General features: G+C 45.1%; 1 protein-coding gene across 3 annotated transcripts in view; it reads right to left on the minus strand.

The window, feature by feature from the left end:
• Window positions 1–921: 921 nt before the first annotated feature.
• LOC137792268 (RAS guanyl-releasing protein 2) overlaps window positions 922–14,132 on the minus strand; it is a 36,093-nt gene continuing 22,882 nt past the window's right edge. For 2 of the 3 annotated variants that reach the window (XM_068587867.1, XM_068587864.1), the window contains exons 12-17: window positions 13,408–13,523; window positions 13,178–13,319; window positions 8,567–8,603; window positions 4,962–5,120; window positions 4,061–4,123; window positions 922–2,295 (exon numbers count right to left, since the gene is read on the minus strand). In XM_068587867.1, the coding sequence (XP_068443968.1) occupies window positions 4,065–4,123; window positions 4,962–5,120; window positions 8,567–8,603; window positions 13,178–13,319; window positions 13,408–13,523 (513 nt within the window). In that variant the 3' untranslated portion in view covers window positions 922–2,295; window positions 4,061–4,064. Of the gene's footprint in view, window positions 2,296–2,325; window positions 2,401–4,060; window positions 4,124–4,961; window positions 5,121–8,566; window positions 8,604–13,177; window positions 13,320–13,407; window positions 13,524–14,132 lie in introns of those variants that run through there. The other variant, XM_068587865.1, reaches the window with a different exon arrangement.

Consider the following 14,132-nt stretch of genomic DNA (forward strand, 5'->3'; position numbering starts at 1 on the left):
CCCCTAAACTGACATTGCTATTATTTGGTGAGCAATATGGCAAATGAATACGGACCTGCAGTGCTCCGGCTCGTAGTCGGCTGACACATGCAGCTTTATGCGCTGGATGAGATATGAGCCGGCTGGAAGGGCTGGATGCAGCCGGATCGATGTCCTCCCATTGAACGGCACACACAGAGCGGGGCGCCAGGCCATCAGAGGCCCGGACCGACTTCATCTCTGATGCTAATGAGATGTGGCACCTCCTGCAAACGGCTCTTTCGAGGGGCTGGTTATGAATGTCTAGAACGGACGTGCGGGAGGACTCTGGATCGCGGTCACGTGAAGGCGTGTGGTGGCAGTTGTAGAATCGATTGCAACACGTGGGATGAGTGTGTTAGTGGTTTTGTTGTGTCACAGTTGCTGCGAAACTCCTCGGTTGGAAAGGGCGGAGTCATACGAGTTGATTCAAACGTAGTTGCATCAATAAGTTACAGTGTGCCCTGGGCTACTGTTCTAGTAGTATTCTAATGAGCTATTTTCTATTAAACGTGGGAAAACGTTGCTGCTGTGAAGCAATACTGCAGTTTAAGTGGCACCTAAATCATCTCACACACCTGCCTCAGTGTTTTATTCCACTAGAACCGTTTTGTAATTGTGCCTCCGATGCAGTGATGTTCAGGTTGAGTTTTAATAAAGGTTTTAATTACCTAAGATTTGCCAAGTCATTCCAACGCAGAGGATAGTTAAAACATTATTTCTCCAAGTTAAAACATTACGTTTCCAGCTTTCACTTGGGATTACCAGTATTAACAGAAATGCAAGGAAGTAACTGTATTCATAAATCTGCAAAAGTGGAAGTGAGGAGAAATCCACGTGAATACAACTTTTGATCCATGTGTCCAATTACAAAAAGACAAGACATGTAGGAGTGACGTCTGCTGCATTTAATACTGGGGGAATCAGGACGACAAGGAGCATGACATCAGTCTGAAAGATTCATTCACAGAATGACAACAAACATCTTTCGTCAGGCAGCGACACAGACGGACCAAAAGCTACTCGGCTATATTGATACAGAAAAATAAATACCAGCATCGGAGGAGTCTCATTCAATGACAAAACCAGCACTTAACAATATGGCACTCGACGTCTGAATTCATATCTCCACAGGCACAAAAGCAACTCCTCTGTCTGGAATTTCAACACTTCATATTTCCAAAATAAAAAATAACTTGGCGTGCTACATTAACAAATATTTAAAAAATAAACTCCAGTCTGGCCAGAGAAGAGAGCCAGGGAAGGAGACGCATGCGGAGGATAGAAACAGCAAAACACAATAAGCATGAAAAACAGATTCTCAGGGAAACAATTTAAGATTCATACACTGCTGTCAAATGAAAAAGTTTCATTATTGTTCGTTTTATTTCTTACCGACGCTCCCAGAACTGTTACTGTGGGAAACGAGGCGTTCATGTGACAGCAGCGTTGCGTTCACTGTTAGTGCTACATTCACTGTACTGCAAGAGGATGGATCATCTATCAGTGCACTGGTACGAGACAGTACTGTCTACTGAAAACAACACCACAGCAATACCTAGAGCACAGTTACTGATATTAAGGTAAACATGACAAAAATATATATATACCATTGTTCAAAGTCCATCATAATTATAACTGTCCACATAATCATTTCAGTCATTTCCTTTGTTGGCAAATAGCTGCTTTTGTCATCATGCTTCAGACGGGCACCACACATCAACAATATTTCATCTGACATCAAAATTGGTCCTAATATTGGTCCATTGAAATGCATTTCAAAACAAGATGAGGAACAACAAAAAAAGCGGCGCTTCTCAAACAAAGAAGACGGCAGCTTTGTCTGGGTGGCAGGTTTACATTCTTGGCAATAACAGCACCTCTTTTATGTTCTGAAGGAGAATAAAAAGAAAGAAGAGAGCCATTCCAGTTCGTAGCAAATTATAAACTCCACTCGCTTTAACGTTGCACCGAGAAAATACAATTTTTTTGGACTCTTTTAGTTTTTCTTTACATATACTTTGTTTTACAGCAACACAGAATCAAAATGCAGACACAGAATTCACACACGGGCCTTTTCATTCCCGTCGGCCGTCTGGTTCTGGTGAGGGAGCTGTTGCAGTGTGTGTCCACCGTGTGGCAGCACCGAGGCGTCCTGGCATGAGTTCAGTGCAATGTCTCAGCAGCGTTGAGGGTTGTAAAGCTGACATACTGTAGCACGCTCTGTGTCTGGCTCCCGTCCGAGAGTCGCTTCTCGCGCCAACCGTGGGAGGGATTCTAAAATAGAGAGACTGTCACTCGCCTGCTCGGCAAAAACTGTCTCGAGTTCAAGGCCCCTGCAAGAATTGTGACTTTTACGATCCAGCGGGACAGAAGTAAACGCTGAAAGAGGCGACATGGAGATACATCAGCACCGAGATAAAAGTGGATGATGGCAGAGTCCTGGAAAATATTCACTGTGTGTCAGTCAGCGTGCGGCAATCTCAACATATTGGTTTGGAAATATGCACCAAATAATAATGGGTTAAAATATAGTTTTAAGACCTGTATTCACACACTCTTAAAAACATTTGTGTTGAATTAAATTGCCACAAACTAGTGATTTTCAACTGGTGAGACCTGTTTTCAGTGGGTCACGGGGCCTTTGCCTAGGTAAAATGAATTAAAAAAAATTGTTTTGTTTTGTTTTCCTCCTGTGGTTTTATTTTGAAGGGACTTTTTAATGCAGCGGAGTGTCAGTTTCAACTTGTTTTGCACTTCCATGTTTTCAGCAGCATGTGCCATGTTGGGTCAAACCATCCTGATGTGGGGGAGACTCTGGGTTTTTAGGATAATTAAATTAAACATCCGACTGAAAGTCACAAGTGATGGCGTTGCCTGCACGACGGGACAAAACTCGAGAATTCTTGGCAGCATTGTTTTTTGCATCAAGAGGCTCTGGCAGCAAATCATGGATGAATCCTTTTGAATTGCACTTTTTGTTCAATTTATTTTGAATTAGTGGAAAAGCTTCTCCTCAAGACTGTGACTGTTTTAATGAAGTGTTTCTCAAAGGTTCAGTGAGTGTGTATTCTCAGTTAAAGTTAGGTCATTTCAGTCTTTTTGAAACGACTTCTTAGTTGTTTGACTTGTTTTATTTGTGCATAAAAAGCTGTTGAGTCTGCTTAAAAATGGCTGAAGATTCTGAATTGTTATGTATGTTGTATTACCTCGTGTCCTAGAGAGGGAACAGTTCCCTCTCTAACGTCGCCCCCAGCTGGTCGTTTTGGTTTATCATTAAACTTGTTTTTGTGTTGCATACATATTCTGTGCCACCTCAGGTTCAAACTGCACCACCTTTTTATTAAAGACATTTGATCAAGTTTAGTTCCTCGATTCGGGTGGCGGCTTGTCATGGAGGGTGATGGTGGGTCAGGCCAGTCGAGAACCACTGAACGGTCTTTAATGCTTCGGGGCCCTTAGTAGATAGACCCGCTTTATGTTTTGTTGATCATTTGCCAAGTTATGCAGTGACCTGAATACCAAATATGTTGAGATAAAAAAAAAATCCATGCTGAATTTTTATGGTCAAGTCCAATCACTTCTTTTCACATGTAAAATACTAATTAGTTTCACATCTGCAGGGCCTGTAAAATATATATTATTCAAATTGAGCAATCTGAGGAGACAGGTTGCTCTCTGATTGACTCGTACTGATATGCAATCTGTGATGCGAGGTTATTAGAATACATTGCTGTGTACTTAAGGGTCACGAGCCAAGGAGGTTAGTAGATGACATCAAGGTATTTCAAGCACTGCTGCACTTTATTGATATTTGTATCTATTGTTTTGAGAGTCAGATTTTAATGGAATAGGTCAACATTTCGAGAAATACCATTATTTGCTTTTTTTATTACCATATCTGCATATCGGCTTTACTTCTTTACAGCGTCTTTAAAGCTGCATCCAGTGGTCGGTTAGCTTAGCATAAAGATCTTTACATAATGCTGACTCCATAATGAATATTAACTACAAACACGACACAAACTTTCGCGTCTCTCACCTGGTTATAGGTGGACATCAAACACTCCTTCCTCCAGTGTCTCGATATCCTCTTCAGCAATCACTGGTGGAAACAGAGAAGGTTAGGGAACACAAAAAATGAGGAATAGATTGGTCGATCACTTGAAAACGCCTAAACAATACCCAAAGATAATGAAAATGTGTGGCCTTCATCTGTTCACGGTGCCAATTCATTAGTCTTGCAGCGTTGTGTGGCCCATCGATCACACTGATAGAAAACAGAGCCAGGCAGGGCAGCACTTCTGCTAACGTCTGATGGGAACGTTGCATCTGTGAGTCGCTGTGGCGGGTCAATCACATTTCCATTGCAAATGGCCCTCGCTTGTTCGAGAATATCTTCCAAATGTCAGTGCTCCATATGCCCAGAGGAAGACAAAAGTACCCTTCAGAAAGTGCTGAAAACGGGTTGCAGAAATCTCTCTACACTACACTACTCAATCAAAAGAACATTACATTGTTCTACCACTGAGTTTACACATTGAAGGACAGTTAGGGAGTTGTATAGGTTAGCGTAAAGGTCGGGTCACAAGCCGCTACTACCTTCGGTGGCTCCCTGATGTAGACAGCTAGCTCTCCACTCGCTTCGTGCTAGCTTCCTGCTAGCTCCCCGACAACCACCGACGGTAGCAGGACCAGCCCCGGCTCGATGCCCGACGCGGGGACGCGGGCAGTAGCAGTAGCATCAGCGGGGTAGCTAGGATCAGCGCTAGCTTGCTACAGCAGGGGTCACCCACCGAAGGTAGGAGCGGCTTGTAACCCGGCTTTTACGGTACTATATTGTGTCTTGGCTAAAACTGATCAAGATAATGAAACTATTTCATGTTGCATCAGTCGTAAAAAACATCATGAACCAGCGTTGATGCCATAAATATGAGAAGCACCTGTGTTCTGCAGGTTGGGTGGGGTGTTGGCAGGTGGAGGGAAGCTGTAGGATCTGGCCTGGAGGGCCGGCGGCGTCTCGTGGCTGATGCTCTTCGTCCTCTTCCGGCACTCCACGGCCAGGCGGCTCCGGCAGGACTTGTGGCAGTTCACCCCGCAGGCTGCCGGCGGAGCGTTGGCGCGACGGGAGGAGGAGGACGCCGGCAAAGAGAGGTGACGGGAAAGGAGGAGAGGGCGGCGGGGTCGGAGGACGGGGAGGGAGAGGCGCCGAGAGAGGAGGCGAGACGGGAAGAAGAAAGGGGAAGAAGGCCAGGAGGAGCGGGGGGGAGAGAGAGGGAGAGGGTCAGATGGAGGGACGGGCGCAGACAGAAACATGGAGGCAAACGGAAAAGCCAGCGGCGACGGGGAGGAAGAGCCTCGACACGGCAGGCACGCACACGAACACTGGCACACGCACACGCTGACGCCGACCGTGCAAGACAACAGCTCTGTCAACCAGGGGGAGTCTAAGAGGAGCGGAGCAGTGGGCCATTGAGCAAGGCGTCATGAAAGAATGTGAGTCAAATAACCTGAACACACACATATACGTACACACAGACACACACAGTAGTGTCGTTTTGTCATAATGACCAACATTTCCTCCCTCCTTGACACCAACGCAAAGGATTTTCCTCAACATTTAGAGCTACTAAAGGGAACTTGTATCTGTTTATGGAATAGTTTCAGTGAAATACTAAAAGAGACCAGATGTGAGACATTTGCCTATTTCTATATCGTTATTCTAATTATTGTAACAGGTGTTGAAGTCTTCTAAAGGGACTCTGGCTCGGACACACTACCTCATTGTCCACATGGACCGCCAAAGCCCACACTAAACAAAAGCTTTGATTTCTGAAAAGTTTGACACTCAACGAAGGTGCTTTGAATCTCACGTCATTGTCACATCTTGACATTACAACAAGCTTTTAAGAGACAGCATTCTTCATTGTGCATTGTCCTCTTCCTCCATGATAACCTGCCCTGAAATGCTGAGTGTGCAACTGGTCGCTGCACGTCTCTCTCTTGGTTTGTTGCTGACTTTGCTGTGTTATTATAACCTTGGCAGCCACCTGCTCACTGTCAACATAACACCCACCAAAGCTAGTAAAAGCCTACAAATGCCCTCACACAGAGGGCTCAGGTTGATAGGAATAGTTTGACATTTTGCAAATTGCACTTATTTATTTTCTTGCCGAGAGCCACATAAAGAGATCGATGCCACCATCAATTAAATATCAAGCTATACAGCGAGCAGCTGGAAAGCATACTAGCTTAGCATAAAGCCGTGGCGCTGCACAGCAGTTTCATATTCAACAGACAAATATGAAAGTGGTATTGATTATCTCTCAGTCAGACGGTGAATACCCCAGAAACGTAAAGGTATTCCTTTCAACAGAGTCAAAGACAGGAAGAGGTTGAGACATTGTGACAGCACACCGAGATGCCTTTCATATCTAATATCTAAAGTTTACCAGCCGCAAAACACACATTCAACTCCACACACACACACATTCAGAGGTGTCAACACACTCAGCTCCTGCACTGTGAACGGTAATTCATTTTAATTATGTCCCTGCCGCTCTCTCTCTCGCTCCCTGAGTGCAGGCTAACAATGCTAATGGGGATGAATGCAGCGGGATCTCTCTCATTGACTTCCTCTGGTCTCATTAATGCACTGGAACAAGCCAGAATACTCCCAGTCAGGAGACACACACTCCTCTGGAGAGGAGAGAGTGTGGGGCTTGGGGGGCCATTGTGCGTCGATGCACAAAGTGCTTGTGTTTGCTCTCAGTTCACCTCCCTTCTCTTTGTCGCTCCTTTTGTCTCCACAGCAGCGGTGGTGTAAGCGTGTCTTTTAACTGAGACTTGAGCAACAAAACAATGAGGACGAGTGAGAGTCGGTGATTGAAACGCTTGTATTCCAAGAGAAGAATGAGGAAGTGAATACGTGTCATCCTCTGACACACAATGACTGTCTACGTGGGTCTACAGCAATAGTTCTGTCACAGTGTTAGCTAAAGCAATGCTGTAATTGTATCAACGGTTACTGAAACATACCATGTCATTAAATTACTGTGACCATTTCAAATGTTGGTGATAACAGAAGGTATTCTCTCAAAACAGCATCGCGCCGATGCTTTGCAACACTCTCAAGGGTCGGGTGGTTTGCAGAGCGACGCCTCTGCGGGCGTCCAGACAGGCTCTGTTTATTTGGCAGCAAGCGCTCAGATCTTTGCCATTAAAGTCAATCTGAGCAGCCGGAGTCTGCGACGCCAGCGACCGGTCTCTCAGTGCTGGAAATTCAACATGTTTTCCTTCTGAAACCAGAAAAGACTCCGATGACACTGTTCTGTAACGCTTCACCAGCGGGGGAAAAACATGATCTGTCAACATCCGAATGCTCCACGTCCAACCACTTTGAACACTTTAATTCATCTCCTGGTGCAATATCCATTACGTTTAAGTACTTTTATACACATTTTTATTCCATCTGTATATTTAATATTCTTCCTACTGTTCATTTTTAATTTTGTTTTATTACCGTTCTACTGTTTATTTATATAACTTGATATTTTATCTTCATTCACTTGTGAGCAGTGCTGCTGTAATCCTGTAATTTCCCCACTGAGGGACTAATAAAAGATTATTTTATCTAATTTCATCCTTTTTTCCAGGTTTGGTGGAAAAGTGATGAAGTAAATAAAACCAGTAATCTGTAACCGGTTACATTTCAAAAGAAATCTTCCCAACACTATGTTTGAATGTATTCCACTGAATGAGAAACCGACACACACACACACACACACACACACACACACAGCGTTGTGCATTAAATGTGTGCCCTCTCTATCTTCTCCCATCCATGAAGCTGAGCTGGAGTCCATCACTTCTCCAGAGGCAGATGGAAAACTGGCATATCTGGCCTCTTAAAATTTGGCATCGTCTCCAAACTTTTGGCTTGACATCTGGGTGGAACATATGCAGTGCAAGTTATTTAGTGCACTGAATGTCTGCAGATTATCACTACTTAAATTGCTGGCGTCCCATCCACAGAGGGAAAGGAGGCAAGCTGTTTGTGTCTTTGAGGCTGAGGAGGAGGAAGAGGAGGAGGATGAGGAGGAGAGATGCTGGTGGTTGCCCGTGTGTATGTGCATCTGTGAAATGAACCAGCTTCTCCAAACACCTGCCCACTGGGAGCCGTGAAAGGATGAATACTCGTGCATTGTGTGTGGTGTGGTCTCAGCTGATGGAGCTAATCCAGCTGTTGGCGCTTTGTGCGAGGTGGACATCCATTTGGAGAGCGTGGGTTATCGGCCGTGGATTCTGTGTTGATGACATTTACTCAGCACTCTGCGGATCTTTATCTACAGAGGGCTCGTGTCCATCCGTGTGTGTGTGTGTGTGTGTGTGGTCGATGGCGTCAAAAGGAATCGCTAATTCTTTGAAGTCTTCTCCCTTCTGGGTGGAACGCACACACACACACACACACACACACACACACACACACACACACACACACATGTGCGCGGCAGACACGGACTCAGATGTGTGTGCGTTGCTCTCTCACCTTTACACTTGTAGCCTTGCTTGTAGAAACCCCATATCTGCAGAGAGACAGAGAGGAACAAAAGGACAGTGGTGATAATTAAAGTGTGTTTTCATGTCCATGAAGGCGAGCGCAGCGCTCCAATCAGCAGGGTCACGGCGCAATTACACAGAGGGATGTGAGGGGATGGAAAATAAAAGTATGTGTGTTTCTTTCGCAATTCAAAAGCTTTAAAAGAACAAAAACGTTGGAAAGACATCGGCTGTTTTATAAAAAATGTGTTTTTTAAAACTCGCCAGCACTTTGGAAACGATTCTGAATCTGGTGGGAAGTATCTTTCTTTAAATGAGGCGACAGCGTATGGAAACGTAACTGTAAGAAAGCCAAGCGGCAGAGAATAAAACATACAGAGAATCATAGAGAAACATGAATAACATCATTTAGTGATTGATTGATTTCCTATATAAATGTTTCTTAAAGGTGTTGACCAGCTGTGGAATATAACTAAGTACATTTACTCAAGTACACTTACTCAACTTGCACTGTACCTGAGTAATTCAATTTCCTTCTACTTCATACTTTTATTCCTTTTACTCCAGCACTCTCCAGATTTACATTGCTGATGATGATAACGTGTTATTTATGTGATGAGATCCTCCAACTTGTTGAGATAAATAAACGTCCTGCCTTCAAAACCTTACTTAAGTTTAAGTTAATTTTGTTGACACATACTTTAACTTAAATGTTTTAAAAGCTGGACTTTTACTTGTGGTGGAGCATTTTCCACATTGTGAAACACCAGCTGCATTATCCTGTTAGCTACAAATGTCATATATACTTAATGTCATTGCCGTCTCTTCGGCATGTAATATGCTTGCAATGATTATTTTCATACTTTCCAGACTGCTATTAGCATCTGTTTATTTCCCCAAATCAGCAATACTTCAAATAGAGCTTCCTCAAATAAAAACTTTCACATCGGTCTTTACTTTTTAAAGTACATGTGCCTTTTATTTGTCAGCCACCTTTGAATCCACCAGTGAGTCTCTCAGCAGCGGTGAGCAGTGAACGGAGTTAATGGAAACCAATAACTGCCCCGAGGGGAGGGCATGCATCTAAAAATGTGTGCTTTAGGAAGTGGCTGGCAGTAAAGAGAAAGTTAGCAATTAATGGGCTCAAACAACGTTACAACACCCGTATGGCTCCCGTCTTGATACGCCCCATTGATGCCGAGGGGCCCGGGCGAAGGCTGGCGGAGAGGGAATAGGATGGAGGACGGTACAGAGAGACGAGGAGGTCGGTGGGACCGAGGGGGCGGAGGGGGAACAAGATCAAGCGGGACGCAGGGAGCGCACAGACGGTGGGGGAACAATGACATGAAAGAGCCGAGCTGGAGATCACACACTGCCCTGGCACATCTGAGGAGGCACAAAATATCCTGACCTCTCCTCTCTCTCGCACACACACACACACACACACAAACCCACATGCATGCATGCAAACATCCGTCAAGTCACACGCACACACACACACACAGACACAAGCATGCATGCGCGAACAAAGACGCACGCGCAGCGGGGAAGCCGCGAGCGCAGCCGGAGGCGCCGCAACAAAGAGAAGTCAGTTATGAGCAGAACATCTAAACACCGGCATCATCACAGCTCTGCCTTGACCTTCACTGCCTGTGTGCTCAGAAACACACAAAGCAGTACAAATAGGAGCTGGAACACACCTCAGCACAGGAATACGCTTTTAGAAAACAGCTATTATTCTAGGTATCAGTTGGCAGTGTGCAGCTTTGTTATATTTCCAACAGTAAATATGCACTCTGGGAGATAAGTACGTGTATATCTGTTTTGTGTAATTCGGAGGTAATGAAGGAAACTGTGTCAGTAAATAACTTCTGTGTGTCGCTGTTAAAGCTACAAAAAAGTCTCCTCTATCTCTTCCTACCAGACTCTAGTGCCAACAATCACATGTCCTTCGGTTCCTGCTTTCCTGGATTCGAAGTGCAGGCCGATGGACTGACTCAGTGAAGGACGCCTCACACGTGACCTCACGTTAGCATGTTTAGCCTTCAGCTTCCAGCCTTTTGAAAAGTCATTTTAAATGTGTGAGCAGGTGGTTTGGTAGCTTCCTCAGGACACAATGAGCCATTACATGAAGAAACACAACATGGGCCATGGTGGACTTCTTTGAAATAACTTTATCTGCAGTCACTGTAGCGTTGTGTCGAGCATCTTTGTGTTTTTTACATTTTTGGTTGATCAGAATTACCGGTTTCTTTCCACATATGTAGTCTTTTTATTTAGTTCTAACAATAATATAGTTAAACACATTTTGTCATGTTCATCTTCAGGCTAGGTTTTGTGTGGTGGCTGTTGAAGAAATTACATTACAAAGTGAACACGTGGGTTTATTTATCTAGCTAAGCTTAGCTTAGCTTAGATTAGCTCAGCGGTAAAGACAGGAAAAAGGGGGTGAGACCACCAGTCTGATTCAGATTCAAAAGTCAAACCAGTTTGCCTTCGAGTGCTTCTAAACCTCGCCTCCAAGTAGACGTACCAAGAGAGTCATGATGACAAATGATCCTTGTTCTGATTCTTTGAAGCTAAACTGTCAAAACCCGAAGCGACATCTTTGCAGTGTCTCATGAAAAAAGCAGTCCGAGCCTCTGCTACACAGATTGATGGACGTATTTTCCCACTGTGGTCGCATAAGGGCCTGTCTGACGATCTCTACATTAATATCCGCTTTGCATCTTTCGCTCAGCTCCAGCTTGAGATGTGATCTCCCTCCCGGTCACTTGGTCTTGCGTCTGCAAATTAGAAATTTTGACAGGCGGTCTCAAACATCCAAACCCTTAATTTCACAGTCGGTTGGTCTTTTCCCTCGGGCAACCCTTTCACTCCACATTAAAGAGGCAGGGATTAAGGATACTGGTGAGGGGGATTACGGATGAGTTATGGCCGACATGGCGATACGATCAAAGCACGTTCTGTCAACGCTAAAATCTCTCGTCGCCCGTCGGCTGCACCAAAATGAACTGAACATCTCCCTCGTTCTCTGCTACCTGCGATGAGTGTGATTGGAGTGAAGGGTTCCCCTCGGCCATCTTTAGTGGCGATGCCCCAAGATCAAGAGATTCTCCACGTGTGCAGCGACATACACACAGAGCTAATCCCTGACCGTCTGTCTGCGATAATGGACTCTGCTTCCTCAATCCACTTCATTTTGATTGACGCATATGAGACGGATGATGCTTCTTCTGTAGTTTGTTGTATTTGGCTTCAAAACTCATGTCTATTTATGTTTGTAGAGTTTAGCTTTGTGTGTTGTACAAAAGGAAGAATGTCATGAATAAACATTTTGGGGGGGAATGGCGCTCGGAGCCTGCAGCTAAAAACTTGGCGTACTCTCCCGGGATGCGAAAACAAACCCCTTGCACACTGTGATGCGTCTCCTGGCTTTGTGCATTTAGCAAAACGCATCTGTGTGCAATTAATTAAGATGTAAGGCCAAAGGGGGCTGCAGGCAGAACGGCGTAAGATGATGAAGATCCATGTGAGACACTGGAGGTGAGTGAACTCTGCTGTGTTTACCGGCTTGGCTTGCGCAGCGCTTTCTTTTCCTTTTTTTTTTTTTTATTCTTTAGAGACGAGTGTTGAAAAATGAGCTGGGGGGAAAATATTGTTTTTGCACAGGAGCCAAGAGGAAAGCACAACACAGGCCGAAAGAGGAAGTGGCTAGAGTATCTACCTCTGCCACACACACAAACACACACATTCAAAGGAAGAAGCATGCTGCCAGAGTCCTTATCTTTCCCAGCTCTCTATTTGGAGTTTCCCCTCATGATGGTTTGAAATGGCTGGAGCTTCCCCCGGAGAACGTGTTTGTCTGAATGTGTGTTAATGAAAGTCTACATGTGTAATCTATGGCGCTCCTCTCTCTCTCTCTCTCTAGCAACACTTCATATGCATTCAACACAAATAAATGGGACATCATCCCCGTGTCTGCAGCTCAATACGAGGCCTGTTCCTGTTCTCATTACAGCTGAGCGCTGACTCACTGTCTGTGTTAAATAACAGAGAGCTCCTCGGGGCTTTTGGGGGCATGTTAAGGACCAGAGGACACGCATACACACACACACACACACACAGAGATGCAACACTGCCACAGAGGAGCGTTATCATCTCGCCCAATTACCTTCCTCCCATATTTCCCAGAATGCAACTTCAGCAGCGTGTGGCTACAGCTCAAAGTAATTGGCATCGCCCCGACCTGACAGGAGGACCCTCTGAGGGATGGGGATGAGAGGAGGGGAGGGTGGCGTACGCCGACGGTGATTGCCGACACAAATAATAAAAGAGCAGACGCGGCGACGCGTCCGTGCAGCTGCAGGGTGAGCGCCGCTGACCTTTTGTCTTCTTTTCACCAAGCGTGACACGCGCCACGAATGAGGCCAATGAAGGAATCGATGCATTTGGGGAGGCGACGTATTTGACCTTGGCAGGGTTTACAGCCGATTCCGAGCGAGCAAACAGCTCGTGTTGCGTAATTTGGGGAGCGACGGCAATTCCACACACAGGCACAGGACATGACGATGCGCAAAGGAAGCGGTTGTTTACTCACGAAGCCGGCGCAGTGCTCGCAGAACGTGGGCTTGACGTAGGTGGCCTCCGTGAACGTGTGGATGAAACCCATCTTGCAGTTCAGCAGAGAGCTGGCTTTCATGAAGTAGTCGATCATCTCCTCTCGGCTGATCTTCCCGTCTCTGCGCGAGAAAAAACAAAGCCAGGTGAGGGTTGTGCCGGGTCGTGTGTGAAGTGCGTGGTGGTGAGTAAAAGCTGCAGGATGCTCACTGGTTCTTGTCCAGTTCACCGAACTTGCTGAGGTACGGGAAGTTGTTCCTGATGGCTTCAAATTCATCCCTGGAGATGTGGCCGTCGCCGTCAGAGTCAAAGTTCTTGAAGACCGACTGTGAACATGAGCTGAGTGTCAGTGTGGCTCGAGTAATTAGATCATCATAGGGAGGGACAGGAAAGATATTTATTTTATTTCCTGTTTTCAGTTTTCCCAACACAGCCAAACGCAATGGCTTTAAGGATCTTGACTTTTTGTGTAAATTTAAAAAGGTGTATTTTTCCCTATAAAAGCAACAGTAGCATTTACTGTAGTGGCATTTATTTGCAGAAATAGATTATGATCCATCTATTTTTTCCCCCACAGATCATCTGTGTCATGTCTTGCTGTCAGTTTGAGCAAATATTACAAAACCTTATTTTGATTCAAGTTATCAACTGGAGCTTTAAAGGTCTCAGAAGTACTCTTAATAACTTAAATCATACACAAAGGGAAGGCTTCTGGCTGATGTGCAAACATACATTTGAAAGTAAAAAGCCTCGACAGCTGATTGCTTGGGACTCATATTATAACCATCACTCTCTGCTCATTTTATTTCTGCCTCCATACCGTCACTTTTTTAAACCGTAGCGAGTAAAGGGATCCTAATGTGCAGCCATGCCTTATATAATTCAACCCGTAGCTTTTTGAAGCATCCTCAACCCACAGAGAGCTATAAAAGCAT

This window comes from Clinocottus analis, unplaced genomic scaffold (assembly GCF_023055335.1).
Source record: "Clinocottus analis isolate CAN_PGR_092001 unplaced genomic scaffold, fCliAna1.0.p SCAF_21, whole genome shotgun sequence".
NCBI lineage: Eukaryota > Metazoa > Chordata > Actinopteri > Perciformes > Cottidae > Clinocottus > Clinocottus analis.